Source organism: Euleptes europaea, chromosome 7 (genome assembly GCF_029931775.1).
Source record: "Euleptes europaea isolate rEulEur1 chromosome 7, rEulEur1.hap1, whole genome shotgun sequence".
Classification (NCBI taxonomy): Eukaryota; Metazoa; Chordata; class Lepidosauria; order Squamata; family Sphaerodactylidae; genus Euleptes; species Euleptes europaea.
The window spans coordinates 11,766,730-11,783,415 of NC_079318.1; the positions used below are offsets into that span (position 1 = coordinate 11,766,730).

General features: G+C 41.6%; 1 protein-coding gene across 2 annotated transcripts in view; it reads right to left on the reverse strand.

The window, feature by feature from the left end:
- The window catches only part of SYNE1 (spectrin repeat containing nuclear envelope protein 1), a 437,649-nt gene that overhangs the window by 44,571 nt on the left and 376,392 nt on the right, over positions 1–16,686 (reverse strand). For both annotated transcript variants that reach the window (XM_056853653.1, XM_056853652.1), the window contains one exon: positions 12,731–12,893. In XM_056853653.1, coding sequence (XP_056709631.1) covers positions 12,731–12,893 — 163 coding nt within the window. The remainder of the gene's footprint in view (positions 1–12,730; positions 12,894–16,686) is intronic.

Consider the following 16,686-nt stretch of genomic DNA (forward strand, 5'->3'; position numbering starts at 1 on the left):
CATGAACACCAATGACATAAAGGTTGATCCTCAGCAGTGTCGAGGGACTGGTATCTAGAATGTCTGATATAAATCTCTGATTTCTTTCTTAGTCTTTCATGTACCTTATTTGTGGTAAATGTAATCTGGATGAATGAAGGCTATTTATTCCTTAAAATCTGACCAACATTTAAGGGTATAGGAACACAGGGAAATCCTGCTTCAATGCTACTGGTTATATGAGATGACAGACCCTCAAATCCTTTCTAGACCTACATGTTTATGAGTCACCACCTCTGATTATTTCTGGAAGCACAGATAACATTATTAACAGGACACCAACAGAGAACTGATGGGCAATATACTGAATGCACTTTCCCCCAAAGCAATTTCCAGTCAGAATTGAGGAGGACCTAACAAATGCCACAACACAGGAATATGAAATAGGCATGTGACTTAGTAAAATAATTTCATTGCAATTGAACTTCATTAACTGCTTGAACTTCCACAAAAAATCAACATGTGTAGCCAACAACAGCAGAGATGTAGGACGGGACCCAGTGTGAAGTTTTAATAAATCTCAAAATAGAAAATTAAAGGAATAGAGACAGGTAGCAGTATAGAGTTGTAGTAAAGAATTTATGCGCCTCTCTGGTGCTAACCTGGGCTGAAGCCTATCCAAAAGAGAAATAGGCCCATGTGCGTGTATATGAGAGGTGGTCCATTGTTATGTTCACAGCATGAAAAGCAACTACTAGAGTAATCTGGTAGAAGGACCATGGAGCTGTGAAACCATCCTTTCTGTAGAAGCCTTATGCATTTTTGGTTCTTGTAGGTTATCCGGGCTGTGTGACCATGGTCTTGGTATTTTCTTTCCTGACGTTTCGCCAGCAGCTGTATATATTAGTCAGTTTTGATGTTGTATCGCTCTTTACCAAGGTTCCAGTAAAAGACACAATCTCATTGATTAACCAGATTTTTCCAGAAGATATAACAGCCTTATTTCACCATTGTCTGACAACAAGTTATTTCCTATGGGATAAAGAATTTTACGAACAGATTGATGGAGTAGCTATGGGAAGTCCACTCAGTCCAGTAATAGCAAACTTTTACATGGAATATTTTGAAAAGACAGCATTAGAATTGGCACCTTACAAACCTACAGTCTGGTTCAGGTTCGTAGATGACACATTTATTATTTGGAGCCATGGTGAAGAAAAATTAATGGACTTTCTAAACCATCTTAACAATATCCATTCAAACATTCAGTTTACCATGGAAAAGGAAATTGAGGGTAAACTCCCATTTCTTGATAACCTTGTCATCCGTAAAACAAACTTTCAGTTAGGTCACAAGGTCTACCGGAAACCAACCCACACAGATCGCTACTTACACAAAAACTCCAACCACCACCCCCAACAGAAAAGAGGAATAATCAAAACATTAATGGACCGTGCAAGACGGATCTGTGAACCACAGTTTCTCAAGGAAGAAACTAATCATCTAAATCACGCACTGCTAGCAAACGGCTATTCCAAGAATGAAATCAGAAGGGCCATTAAACCAAACATAAATCAGAAAACTCAGGAAAAACAGTCTCCCATAGGAAAGCTATTCTTGCCATTTATTAAAGGAGTCACTGATAGGATGGAGAAACTTTTGAAAAAACATAACCTACAAACAGTGTTTAAACCCACCAAGAAAACACAACAAATGCTACGATCAGCCAAAGACAAAAGAGACCCCCTCACCTCTGCAGGAGTATATCGTATACCTTGCAGCTGTGGACAAGTTTACATCGGGACAACAAAACGCAGCATACAAACAAGGATAAAAGAACATGAAAGATACTGCAGACTGGGCCAACCTGAGAAATCAGCAGTGGCTGAACATGGACTGACACAAACAGGACACAGGGTCTTATTCCAAGACACTGAAAGACTGGACAATTCTACCAACTATTTTGTCAGATTGCACAGAGAAGCCATTGAAATTCATAAACATCAGCACAACTTTAACAGAAAAGAAGAGAGTTTAAGAATGAATAAGGCTTGGCTTCCTGTCTTGAAAAACCACCAGACTAACAAAGACTGCAGTCAACAATAGCCATACAGATTAGTTTTGGATTTCACACATTAACAGATCACTTCAGGATACAATGGTTCCATATCAACATACCACACCCTCATTAGCACATTATCTGGATACTTACAGGACAATGGTTAGCACATTACCTTTGTTACTTTTTGCAGGACAATGATTCAGCTCAAACCAAACCCCTTTCTGACTATATATTACTCTTCCTACACACTTGACACTGAGAGACACTGTCCTTCAGTGATACTCCTCTGAAGATGCCTGCCACAGCTGCTGGCGAAACGTCAGGAAAGAAAATACCAAGACCACGGTTACACAGCCCGGATAACCTACAAGAACCAATGAACTCTGACCGTGAAAGCCTTCGACAGTATTAATATTATCGCAAAGTCACATTTCTTCTGTTGATATCCAATCCCACTGTACTGCAAATGCAAAATATTCGTGACCCTGACAACACTCAAGCAGGAAGCATGATCAACCATAATATTATTGCAGCTCTTTGGAGATATCTTGAATGACAGTACATATTTATAAACTATTTTTTGCAACTGGAACTGTTGATAATCTTGTATTTGGGGGTGGCATCTATTGCTAGAATAATGTTTCATCCAGAAACTACATTATTCTGCAACACAGCTTCTAATTAGAGTTTCAGTGTCTGGGTTATATGCAGACTATTATTATTAGAGCCACCGTGGTGTAGTGGTTAAGAGTGTTGGACTCTAATCTGGTGAACCGGGCTTGTTTCCCCACTCTTCCACGTGAAGCCTGCTGGGTAACCTTGGGCCAGTCACAGTTCTCTCATAACTCGCTCAGCCTAACCTGCCTCACAAGGTTTCTGTTATGGGGAGGGATTGTGATTGTGATTGTAAGCCGCTTTGAGACTCCTTAAGCTAGAGAAAAGTGGGGTATAAAAACCAACTCTCCTTCTTTATTATTTATTATTATTATTATTATTAGGTCACTTACATTCCACCTTTCTTGCTGGGACTCAAAGTGGATTACATATATAATTCAAGTATTATTAACAGGATGGAACATTCAATGAACAATACAATAAGGATCGGACTAAAGAAATCTGAAAACACAAATCTCAAACAGAGCTGAAACAAAGCACAAATAGTATTATATAGAATCACATATCCAAAAGTTGGTGAATGTTGATATTCATATTTGAATGCTGACAATCACATGAATCTCATAAAAGGACAAACATTGAGAGATGAAGGTCAGTGTTGGTAGTTATCTAAATAGGATTGCCAACATTCATGTACAAAAAGTAGGGCAATATATATCTATTTCCTGACATTCACAAACTTACTGTGGAATCCTCAGCAGTCATGCCACCACATTTTAGACATTCTTGGTAATTCCACATGCATGCATACACAGACACACAAACAAACCCTTTGCATATGTTGTGGCATTCAAGAGGATGCACATACAAATTATACAACAAGTAGGAGCCTGGTGGTCCCTTCCAACTCTACGATTCTATGATTCTATGACCTCACTTTCCCCTGTATCCCTTCCCCACATTATTCCCCCTTTCCCTACTTCTGGCAACCCCCATATCCTCTCCCCTTTCACTGCCTCATTCTCTCCTTCGCAGCCATTCACCAACCCATCTTCTGTCTGCTTCCCATCTTCAACTATATTTATTATTTATTTACCTCATTTATAGCCTGCCTTTCTCCACAGTGGGAACCAAAGCAGCTTACATCATTCTCCTCTCCTCCTTTTTATCCTCACACAACCATGTGAGGTAGGTTAGGCTGAAAGCATGTGATGGGCGCAACATCACCTAGTGAGTTTCCACAGCAGACTGGTGATTTGAACCCGGATCTCCCAGACCCTACTCTGAAGCTCTGTTATCACACTGGCTTTAATAGGGTGTTGAACAGTACTGTTGAACAGTAGCAAGCAGCCAGGCCTAGGTAAGGAATGCAAGGCCAAAATGGCTCTGGAAATGATTCTGCCCTCTCCCCGACTTCTATTGACAAAAATCAAACCTAGAATGCTGTGACTGCCATTGAGAGCTAGCATTTTTTAAAGTTACAGGCATTCCCTTTAACATTTTGGGAGTTTTTAACCCCACCCCCAATGTATTCTTTTTTAGGCTTCAGGTTTTTCTGCAAACCTGGCACCCTTTTCAGGTTTGTGGAAAGATATGTCTTGCCCATTCACAGCTCCAGCCACTGGATTTAAGTATCCTCAGATTTGTCTGTCTTTGCTATTAGAATATACAAGCGGGAACCCACAAGGACTTGTGGGAGGCATCTCATTTCCCATCTCTTCCATCATTCCCTCTTTCCCTTTACTGAAAGCCTCTATAGCCTCTCTCCTTTTCCTGCTTCCTTCTCTCCTTTTAGGATTGCCAATTTCCAGGTGGGGCCTGGAGATCTCATGGAATCACAATAGCCATTATCTCCAGAGGGATATATCTATTGCTGGAGGGGCTCCCAGCAGCGGCCACACCTGGAGACTTTCCTGATGTTTGAACACATGAACACATGAAGCTGTCTTATACTGAATCAGACCTTTGATCCATCCAAGTCAGTATTGTCTACTCAGACTGGCAGCAGCTCCCCAGGGTTTCAGGTAGAGGTCTTTCACGTCACCTTACTTGCCTGGTTCCTTTAACTGGAGATACTGGGTACTGAACCTGGGACCTTCTGCATACCAAGCAGATGCTCTACCACTGAGCCACAGCACCTCCCCTGTGGCTGGGTCTGGAGCGGCTGCAGATGTCCACCAGTTGGGTCTGGAAAACTCCTGACATCCACTGCTGCCACAGCTGGGCCCGGAGCAGCTCTTGGCACCTACTGCTGGGCCTGGAGTGTCTGCCTGTAGCCAGGCAAGGAGTTGCTCCTTGTAGCAGCTGCTGACTGCTCTACAGGAAAGTGTATTGTCTGTGCATGCTCAGACAATGCTGTTTTACCTTGGGCAGAATTTAAACCCCCCATTGTGTTTTTTAAAAGTTTTCATATTTTTCTGCAAACATGGGGAGTCCCTCAAGTTTGCAAAACTATCTATTTTGGGTAAGTGTGGCCCTGATCTGCGGATTTAAGAATGCGCAGATGGATGCCACATTTGAGAATTAGATATATAGATGATTATGATAATGCAAGAACACCTATGTATGTTCAAGTTTAAAATCACAACTGATACATATAAGAAACCCTGGTTAAGTGAGATGATTATGCATATGTTCACTGCATGCACGTACAATTTCTGAACACATCTTAAGAGTACATATGTAAGATATGATCATCTGAACTATAGAAAGTAGAACATCCACTGTGTATATTCTACCATTATTTTGTTCTTTATGGCTTGTTTTGTGCTAACATTTCCTGGTGGTTAGATGCTAACATTTCCTGGAGGCTAGATGGCTATCTGTCAGCAATGCTGATTCTATGAACTTAGGCAGATCATGAGAGGGAGGGCAGGAAGGGTTGTGTCAGTGTTTGGCTCCCATGGACCTTTCTTACATGCCCAGGGTAATTCTGATTGCCACTTTGGGGTCAGGAAGCAATTTTCCACCAGGCCAGATTGGCCAGGGATCCTGGAGGGTTCCCCCCATCTTCTGGGCTTGGAGTAGAGGTATCTAGGGGTGTGGAAGGGAGGTAGTTGTGAATTTCCTGCATTGTGCAGGGGGTTGGACTAGAGGACCCTGGTGTCCCTTCCAACTCTATGATTTGAAGCTGATCACACATGCAGTCAGACGTTCTAAAGATATACCAGTGTGCTTCATTTACTACAAACTGCCATAAAGTATTGAGCATGGCTCTGATGAGGGGAGAATAATGAAGATGCCCTTCCCCCAGTGCCCAAAGTTGCAGCACTGTGATTTGGCTTTCCACTGGAGGGGGGGGAGAAAAGTTATCTATAGTGCTACTTAAACAGCAATACAGCACGTGTATTAACTTTTGTTATATACATAACCTCATGTTAAATAGTGATAACAAGAAGAACATTTCAATGAACCAACAGGTTTCAGTTGTATAGGTTAAAAGGTAAAGGTCTCCTGTGCAAGCACCGGGTCATTCCTGACCCATGGGGTGATGTCACATCCCGATGTTTACTAGGCAGACTTTGTTTACGGGGTGGTTTGCCAGTGCTTCCCCAGTCATCTTCCCTTTACCCCCAGCAAGCTGGGTCCTCATTTTATTGACCTCGGAAGGATGGAAGGCTGAGTCAACCTTGAGCCGGCTACCTGCAACCAACTTCCATCGGGATTGAACTCAGGTCACGAGTAGAGTTTGGACTGCAGTACTGCAGCTTACCACTCTGCGCCACGGGGCTCCCGTATAGGTTACCAGGCCCATAAAGACCACTTATATTATCTGGAAAGTGATTAGAACCCATGATGAAGCATCACCCTCCAATGGGCCCTTCCAATTATGGTGGGACCTTGGATGATGGTGACACAAGCAGGGAAATGAACATGACATCACCATGAACACCATTATAATGTTCACTCAATTCTATTACAATTGTATGTTAAAAATCCACATATATCATATGCACAGCTTGAATGTAGATATCACATGATATCTGCCATGCATTGATATCTTCATATGTGATACCAGAGGTGTCACTTACAAAGTACACCAGACTTGGGGGGGAGGGTTACCGCACTTTGTATTCCCAGTGATGTATTAAGAGTTTGAAAATGTTATAAAAAACATCGCTTTAAAAGGGTTTTTGGATACTACGGCTTATAAATGGTTGGAAAACGTCTTCACAGCTAAAGGGGCCAAACAAAGTGCGAACAGTATTTTTTATAATGTTTTCAAACTCTTAATACATCGCTGGGAATACAAGTGGGGTAACCCCCTTGGATTCCCAAATGGGGCCTTGTTTGGTATCTGTTTACTCAGAAGTAAATGGCTAATGTTTCATACCACATGTGAATATTTTCTCTAACTCTATGCATTAGATATGAACAGCAAATATCTAATTTAATAGAGGTTTCTCAAGGTAAGTGTATCTAGGGTTGCAGCTCCTTAAAATAATTATGTGTCTTTCCATGTGGATGAAATACAATCAGTCAGTACAAGTGTACTAAAAATATCTTACTCAGGAATCCTTCATTGAAAACGTATATTCATTACCCTGAAACTACTGTAATATCCTTGATCCCCCTGAGAAAAATATTGCTTGTCTCTGTGTTATTGAATGCAACAATCGTGTCATTTTGCTCTTTAGCAGCCAATTGCTCCAATTTAAGGAACTCTTCAATTGGCAAAAAAGTACTTGGCTGGAATATAATATGTAATATAATAAAAAAAATATCTCCCTGAGTGGGCACAGACTAAAATGTCAGAAAATAATAAAAACATGCATCATGTTTAAAAAACAACAACATATGATATGCACTACCAGTTTACAGAAAAGCAGGTTCAGTCACATAGATGGAAGGAGTGTGCAAAAACAAACAAACACAAACACATTTTGTTTGGTTCTTATGTTATATTAAACATTTTTGAAAGCTGGAACTAAAGCCAGTTGTATTAGGAAATCAATCTAATACTCATTTCCACTGGTTTCAGTGGGAAACACATTGAGATGAAATTCTCAGGGATGATTCCCTCCCTCCAAAAATTGATGTAGATAGCAGGGAGCACCCTTGCCTTACAAGCCAAATTCTTAACTGGACACAGGAAGGCAGAAACTGGTATGTGAGTGAGCTTTCCCTCTCCCATGCTCTCCCTCATTGCAACCATTTCTTTCAGCCCTTTCCCTCCAACTTGGCTGACTTCTCCTCCACCCGAATATGGCTAGGAGAAAATACGCTGCCAACAAAAGAATATACCAAGGTAAGATGAGATTGGGGTGGAGAGAGAGCAGGGCTAACATCCCTCACCTGCACACTCTGATTTAATTTGATAATAGACTCCTTCTGCTTTACTTTGGGGTGGACATACCAATTGGTTCCCACACAGATGCTGTGCTTTTAAACGAGACAAAGGTTCCTAAAAGTTGCTGCATTAGTAGTTCTCCCTTGCACATAGGTCATTTATGAATGGGAGTTTTACCTGAGGTTCGTTGCTTGCTGGACCCACACTTTCCTGTTTGGAATCTATGTACCAGCAGTGTCCAAGCTCAAATTAAGAAGCATTTGAGTCCCCACCCCTTGAAATGCTGCTTTGTAATTGGCTGCAGTGCTTACTGTGAGAGAAATGCCCCCCCTTAATCCAACTGCCACATTAAAAAGCATTTTAAAAAACTGAGCTGTCTAAAAGGAACAGGGGGACACCCTCATTTCTAAAATCCTTTCTTCTGCTCTGAAGCATTTTAATGCCCACCCCTTGACACGCTGCTTTGTAAATGGCTGTAGTGCTGTCTGAGAGAGATAGGCCACTCCCCCAAGCTTCCATGTCCTGTGCTTTGCCTTATGCATGGGGATTTCACCTGGGCTGAGCTCAGAGGAGATGGAAGAATCAGGTTAATAGAGGAACAGGGAGTCCTGGGATTGGTGAGGGCTAGCAGCAAGGTAATCTCTAATGGACAGAAAACTAACGCATAACTCCAAGGAACAACTGAGACAGACCGGGGGGCGAACGTGAGTGAAAGTACCCATGCATAAATGACCACAGAGATGATCTGCCCCTTTGTCATCAATGATTTATCTTTTTACCTTTATGTATGTATATGTTTGCCATAAGCCTCTGCATATTATTTAGGATGCTGTTATTGGCAAGGGAGGGAGGAAACTTACTCTCCTTCTTTTCACTTGTTATTGGAAAAGCTATTGGAAAAGCTTTGGCCCATGCCAAAGTACTTTTGAAAAGTTCTGTCTGGTGAGGAGACAATTTTGTTCAAACCAGACACCATGATGCTGGCAGGTCCATGAATGGAGCTCCTGGACGTTTCTTTCCTTTATTAGCAGGTTCATGATTCAGATTGGGAACTGTTTTTATTTACAATGTATATAGATCATAAAAATCATTAAATGACAAGGTCCAAACCCTCCACATGGCCATTACCAACCATCAACTCACCTCTCAATCCTAAACAGAGTTACACCCTTCTGCGTCCATTTCAATCAGTGGGCTTAGAAGGGTGTAACTGTACTTAGGAAGACACTGTTAGCCATCAGTTAAATCCATCAATCAAAAGCCCTCCTAAATAATTCTGCCTTGCATAGCTTTCCAAAATTTAATGGAGTGGTGCTGTCCTGACATGCCCAGGACGGCTATCACACCTTAACTATTCATGCTACAAAAGATAACCATTTTAACGCCCCCAGCCCTTCCCTGTTCCCATCAAGGTCACCTTGCCCAAATTTGGATGCTACTGGGAAGCGTTTTTACCCCTACTTCCTCACAGCATTGTGGCACTTCTGTGCACCTCCCAGGTTTCCCCCATTTTTTCTGGGATCTTTCTCAAATGTACTTTGCCATGATGTTTTGGGAAAGATCACAGCAAAGCCAGGATAACCACCATGTAGCTGGAAAATTGTGCTGATGTAGGCAGGATTAGGATCAGCACCATTTCCCTGGCCAAGTCCCCTACAGTAATCATTTTTCCTGTCTGAATGGAGGGCTTTAAAAACAATCAGCAACAGACACATCTTTATAGTGTTATACCCATAACAATTTCTCACATTCTCTGAATTCCCAGGTTTCATTTTTAAAAAGGTAAATCTCTAGCCATTTTCATTAAGGAGATAGGCCTTTCCTCTTCTATTTCTGCAATGAAAGCGACTTGCTTTTACAAAAAGTGAAGGCTAGGAATACAGATTGTTATAACATGTCAATTACCAATTAAAATAAACAAAGCAAAAACCTCACTGGTGGTGTACATGGGACTGGTACAGAGAAAATGTGGGGAAACCTGCCATGTGAAAACCTTGTTTCCGCTGCACTGTATCTTACAGCACTTAGAAATCGTTCTTGAAGCCCAAAATTGCACCCAGCAGAGATTGTGACACTTACAGAAAGCTTGATAACTTCCAGAATCTCTGCTAGAGCTCAGTGCTGGGACTAGAGGACTGGTGGCCAGGTACGGGAAAGGGCGCCACTTGGAAGTCAAAGGAGGGAAAGGAGAGGATTATGGAGAGCTGCCCTGTAGTTTCTGTTACAGTCACCAGTGTGACAAAACCTTGACAAGTGGACAACCTCTTCTCCCATTCAATTCAGAATTTGGCTTCACAATCCAAAGCAAGCAGACAACAGGTCAGATCATTCTGAGCCAAATCGAGACCCTATAGCATTCTTGATGTCAACACTGGGAGCACAACTAGGATTATCAACCTACAGATGACACCTGGAGTTTTTGTGGAATTACAACTGTTCTTTAGGCTACAGAGATGAGATCCCCTGAATGAAATGGAAGCCTCGAGGACATTACATCCCTGCTGTGTTCCCTTCCCCCAGACACCACCCCCAAATTTCCAGGAGTGTTCTTTACCTCTCCCTCCCTTTCTTTGTGCTTCTTATCTTAAGCACCAGGAAATGCAGTTTTCACAGTGTACCTAATCCCTTGGAAAAATTGAAGGCATTTTCCTAATGCTTGGAAAAGTTGAAGGCAGCAGGAAAAGAGGAAGACTCTATAAAGGAAGCCACGGCCCTCAATTTGCAAGATCTGAGCAAGGCTCAGGACACTGATTCATAGGGTCGCCATGAGTCGGAAGCGACTTGACGGCCCTTCTCACACACACACACGCACACCTAATCCCTAATGGCTGGAATACTGTTGTTGCCATGTTTCAAGAAGGGGGGAGAGGAGGGCCGGCTGGAAGCCAGAGGATCAAGGTGGGGGGCTGGCTAGGCAGCCCGCTTTTCCCTCGCCTTTAGCAGCAGTTACTGCCGCTTGCTCTTGAGCCTCGCCAAGGGAAGCGGTTGCATGAAACTGACCAACACTGGCCATGAAACTGACTAGTCCTACTTTTGCAAATACAAAAAAAAATATGGCTTTGAGGAGAGGAGTTTGATGAGGGGGAAAGACAAGTAGGAGGGAAAAACCAGAATAGGTGTGGGGAGAAAACCCCGAATTGACAAGTATGCACAGGATCAGCTACCGATTTGGGATCAAGGCAGACATTAAATTTGGGCTACAAACGCATCCAGAAAATGCAGGGGAAATGTGAGGGGAGAGTGATGTGACTTCTGAAGGTCAGAAAATACATGCATAATCAAACCAAAGTAGTTGAGTGTGTGTGTGTGTGTGTGTGATTGCAACAGGAACAACCTGTAAGTAGAAGGCCAAAGAAAGACACTGTGGAGGAAAGCAATGGCAAACTACCTCTGCTTCTGACTTTCCTTGAAAGCCCCTTGCTGGGGTCATAGAATCATAGAGTTGGAAGGTACCACCAGGGTCATCTAGTCCAACCCCATGCACAATGCAGGAAATTCACAACTACCTCCCCCACACACCCCCAGTGACCCCTACTCCATTCCAAGAAGATGGCCAAGAAGCCCTCCCTCTCATAATCTGCCTAAGGTCATAGAATCAGCATTGCTGACAGATGGCCATCTAACGTCTTCCTGAAAACCTCCAGGGAAGGAGAGTTTACCACCTCCCGAGGAAGCCTGTTCTACTGAGGAACCGCTCCTGCTAGAAAATTCTTCCTAATGTCTAGATGAAAACTCTTTTGATTTAATTTCAACCCGTTGGTTCTGGTCCAACCTTCTGGGGCAACAGAAAACAACTCGGCACCCTCCTCTATATGACAGACCTTCAAGTACTTGAAGATGGTTATCATATCCCCTCTCAGTCTTCTCTTCAGGCTAAACATACCCACCTCCTTCAACCTTTCCTCACAGGACTTAGTCTCCAGACCCCTCCCCATCTTTGTTGTCCTCCTCTGCACACGTTCCAGCTTGTTTACATCCTTTTAAAATTGCGGTGCCCAAAACTGAACACAATACTCTAGGTGAGGTCTAACCAGAACAGAGTAAAGCAATGCCATCACTTTGCGTGATCTGCACACTATACTTCTGTTGATGCAGCCCAAGATCGTATTTGCCTTTTTAGCTACCGCATCAAGACTGCATTTGCCTTTTAGCTACTACTATAAGTAAGTTGTACCTTATGGCATGTATGCACTTCTTGTTTTTCCTTCCTTTTTTTTCTTTTTGCACTGCATCCATGGCTTTGCAAGTAATGCCCAAGCATGAAAATTAAATACTACTTCTCTATAGCTCATGCGATTTCACATGCAAAGGAATTCAGACACATGTTTAGAAACAGCCAAGTAGAACAAATCTTTGAGCATTTCTAAATGTGGAGGTTCTCAAGCATCTATAAAGCTCACAATGTTCCAATGCAGAGCACTCCCTCTGTGGTAGTAAACAGTGCCTCACAATTCACTTCAAAGCCCCCATATAATGAAAAGCTAATTGTTAAATCAGCTGATATTCTGGTCATAACATCATGGTGCCTTACCTCTGTTTGGTAGGGTCAGTGAGCAGTTCCATGTTGACTGGATGTCAAAGCCAGAAGACTCTATCAGAGTAATGCCATAAGCATCATCTGCCTCGAATTTTAAGGGCATCTTCCTCTCACTGCCCACTTGTAAAACTGAGCTGGATACAGCTGGCCCAAGCCTGTACCACACTTGGGTCTACCTCACCGTTATGCAACGGTGAGTGGTAGTGATGCATGATTTTTGCTCTTCTACCTCATATTTTTGTTTTACCTGCTGTTCATTTAGTTTCCTTTGAATCTCCTCGGAGTCACAGGTTTCATAGACAATGGGTTTGGACAGCTCGGACTCAATGTGGGCAAGCCAAGCTCTCAGGATGCTCATGTTCTTATCCAACTGCTGGACTGCAACCAACGTTTCCTTTAGTTTCTTCATCCTGTAAAAATAACAGGTAAAAAACACCATGTATGTTATTAAGCAGTTGTTGAATGGCACCTTCTTGCAGAATGGATTTGATATTTTGCTTAACAATTGAACAATGTAACTGAACATTTTAGTCACAAAAATATAAATGTACATTTGACATCATATAAGTGGTCTATAATTGGTAAAGAACATCTTAGTTCAGGACTACCATTGCTAATACGAATTTGGAGAGCAAGTGTAAAATGATACCTATTTGGGCAAAAAATCCCAACTTCACATATACACTCATGGGATCTTGGGGTGGTAGTGGATTGCTCGATGAAGATGTCAACCCAGTTTGCGGCTGCTGTGAAAAAAGGCAAATTCCATGCTGGCCATAATCACACAAGGAACAGAATAAAACTGCTGCTATCATACTGCCCTTGTACAAAACTGTGGTGAGACCACACTTGGGATATTGTGTACAGTTCTGGTCACTACACCTAAAAAAGGATATTGCACAGCTTGAGAAGATGCAGAAAAGAGCAACCAAAATTATCAGAGGGCTAGAGCAACTGCCCTATGAGAAGCGGTTAACATGCTTAGGGTTGTATAGCTTAGAAAAGAGGTGAGTAAGGTGAGACATGATAGTGGTTTACAAAATTATGCATGGTATGGACAGAGTGGACACAAAGAAGCTTTTCTCCCTCTCTCTTAATACTAGAATATGGGGTCATCTGCTGAAGCTCAAGGGTGAGAGATTTAAAACAGGCAAAGGGAAGTATTTCTTAACACATAGTTAAATTGCAGAACTCTCCGCCTCAGGATGTGGTGATGGCCACCAACTTGGAAGGCTTTAAGAGGGGAGTGGACACATTCATGGAGGATAGGGCTATTCATGGCTACTAGGCAAAATGGATACTAGGCAAAATGGATAATGCATACCTATTCTCTCCAATATCAGAGGAGCATGCCTATTAGGTGCTATGGAACACAGGTAGGATAATGCTGCTGCAGTCATCTTGCTTGTGGGCTTCCTAGAAGCACCTGGTTGGCCATTGTGTGCACAGACTGCTGGACTTGATAGGCCTTAGTCTGATCCAGCATATATTTTCTTATGTTCTTAGAAGATATTCACATGAAAGAAAATGTCTTGTGATGCTAATTAATACACACAACTAATTCTGAAATTTATCTGCAAAGCCAGTTACCAAAACGTCTGACACTGCAGCTCAGTCTCCTCATATATTGAAAATTAGATTAACCAAGGCATTTGTAGCAGCTGAAAAATTTACAGTGCAATCCTAAACAGAGTTATACTCTTCTATGGTCACTGAAGTCAATGAAATTAGAAGGATTAGGGTAGCACTGTTAGACATTTTTATTTTCAAACAAGAAAATACTCAGTTTCTTAGACTGGATGGGATGCAGTTGGGAGACTAGGAACGTAAAATGAAATTGAACAAGGCTTTCTTAGCTGAGGAATTGAGCACCTTTAGGAAATGCAGAGCAGAGAGGGAGAGAGAGGGAAAGTTTCCTGGCTCTGGAAATCAAGGGAAGGTAGAGGAATTCCAACAGCCCATGTACCCAAACAGAACATCCTAACTTAGCTGTTTTTTCAAGGAACATTCATGATGAACCAGTTCATAGGAGATCTTGCCCATGAAAGCCGATGCTTCAATTAATGTACTAAACCATAAGGCATTTACATTGGTGCTGTATATATAGTGTAATCCTAAATGGAGATATGTCTTTCTGAAACCACTGAAGTCAATGGACCTAGAAGGGTGTAACTCTGTTTAGGATTGCATGAATGTACATACGTCAATAATGTGCACAGCTGCACAGAAAGCTAAGAGAGTGAACAAGATAGCACTGAGGAGAGCATGTGGGTGAAAACAAATGGACCCAGTAATAAAAACAACATTGTGGATGGAATCTGTTGCAGACCACCAAGCCATGGAGGAGATATGTACTGTGCTCCCCCCGCCCACAAATACAGATGTTTCAAGAAAGAACAAATCAGTAATGATTGGAAACTTCAGCTATCTACAAATCTCAAAACCTAAAATAAAATGAAGGTACACCCACATCTGAATGGAGAGAAAAGCTCACTTGTATATTCAGGAGAATGAATGGAGGAAAAACTTATCACTTAGCTAGCCAACATATGATACTAAAACAACAGAAATGAGAGAACCCAGGATTTCTACTATAACAGAAAAATTATAACATGGACTCTTACAGAATTCAGCAGCAAGCAAATAACCCTTCATTGCAGCTCAGCTGCAATTAAAATTGCTCCATCAAGAAAATCAAACGGAAGATTTGGCAAAGATGTATATAGCCTTTTCCTGAGTTCTGCAGTCTTTGGAGCAAGGCTGGTTCAGGAAAAAATCAATCCTTCCTTACTGGCATTCTTATGGAATCTTTCTGCAAACTATTTGAGGCAGCTTCCCATCTCCATTCAGAAAAGGGAAAGTATAGTAACTGTGGTAAACACAAGCATTTGCAAATTTAAAACCAGAATCTCAGTAATCTGATTTTGCCTCAGGTAAAATTACATTTGGAGTCAATCGTTTATATTTACACTCCCTGCATTTTAGAAGATTAAAGACTCAGCACAACACCACCTTTAATTGCTCTTTACTCAGGAAATGTACAAATGTCTCGACCAAGCTTAACAAGATAATGAGTGCTTCAGACTGTATGGAAAATATACTTGTTTCTGTTATCCTATTCAGCTAGTTTTGCTCTCTGGTTTGAACAAGGTGCTTCTGTGTGCATGTATTATCTAGGAAATACACATTGCATGAAAAGACTAGTATGCAAAATCTGGGAGTACTATTTGTTATAGGTCAGTGGTGTGAGAGACAATGTAATCAATATAGTTGTGTGTGAGAGATGGCCCAGTTGTGCAGAACAAAATGCAACAGTGTACTTTCTGAGATACTTGGAGGCCAACATTCTTGGAAATTTGCATAGTGTGTCTGAACATCGCTAAGCATATTGCTTTAAGAAGCTTGGGCTGAATTCTTTTCCCCATAACAAAGATTCCACATTCAAAATAGCGTCTCGGAATCATCACATGACAGGTTGAAGCAAGGATGTGTAAATTTAGCAAGCCTGATACAAGTACAGTAAATGCTTGCCTAGTCGCAGTACTTTTCTCACAGTCCTCATCAATCTTAGCCATCTGACCTGCCTGGCTTCCTTAGCATTAGATACTATTTACTGTAGTATTCAGAATTATACATGCCTTAAAATGTGTTTAATTCTAAACATAGATTTTATATGATTCACATACCCCACTACATTGTATCATGAAGTTAAAGTGATGATCCAGCCAGACAGCTGGTTACTAATAATATTTTACGATGATTTTTTTAATACTATGCCCCCGGGGGGCGGGGGGACTTTTTCAGCTTACTTACAGTTTTAGCACTCATAATAATTAATGCATGCTTAATGATTATTTTTTCACAAAAGAAAACAGAAACAGTTAAAGATTAAAAACAAAACCCTCTAGAACTTGGAGCAATGAAAGAAAACACTGCTATGGCACTCCTTGTTCTGAAGGAGTTATATTTCAGCCACATTATATTGAGTACAGTTCTGATGCAATTTCATTCATGCTTCTGTTTAGGCAGCAATAAGAAGTGAAATACCGTACACAGACTGAGAACACATTGGATAGTTTAAAATAGATCCAAAAATGGTAACAGCAAAAGGCTCGTAACTTGCATAGTGCTTGAAATACTTCTCTAAAACCATTCCCATGTCAGACCTTTTCAACGCCCCATTAGCAGCATACAGAAGCCTAC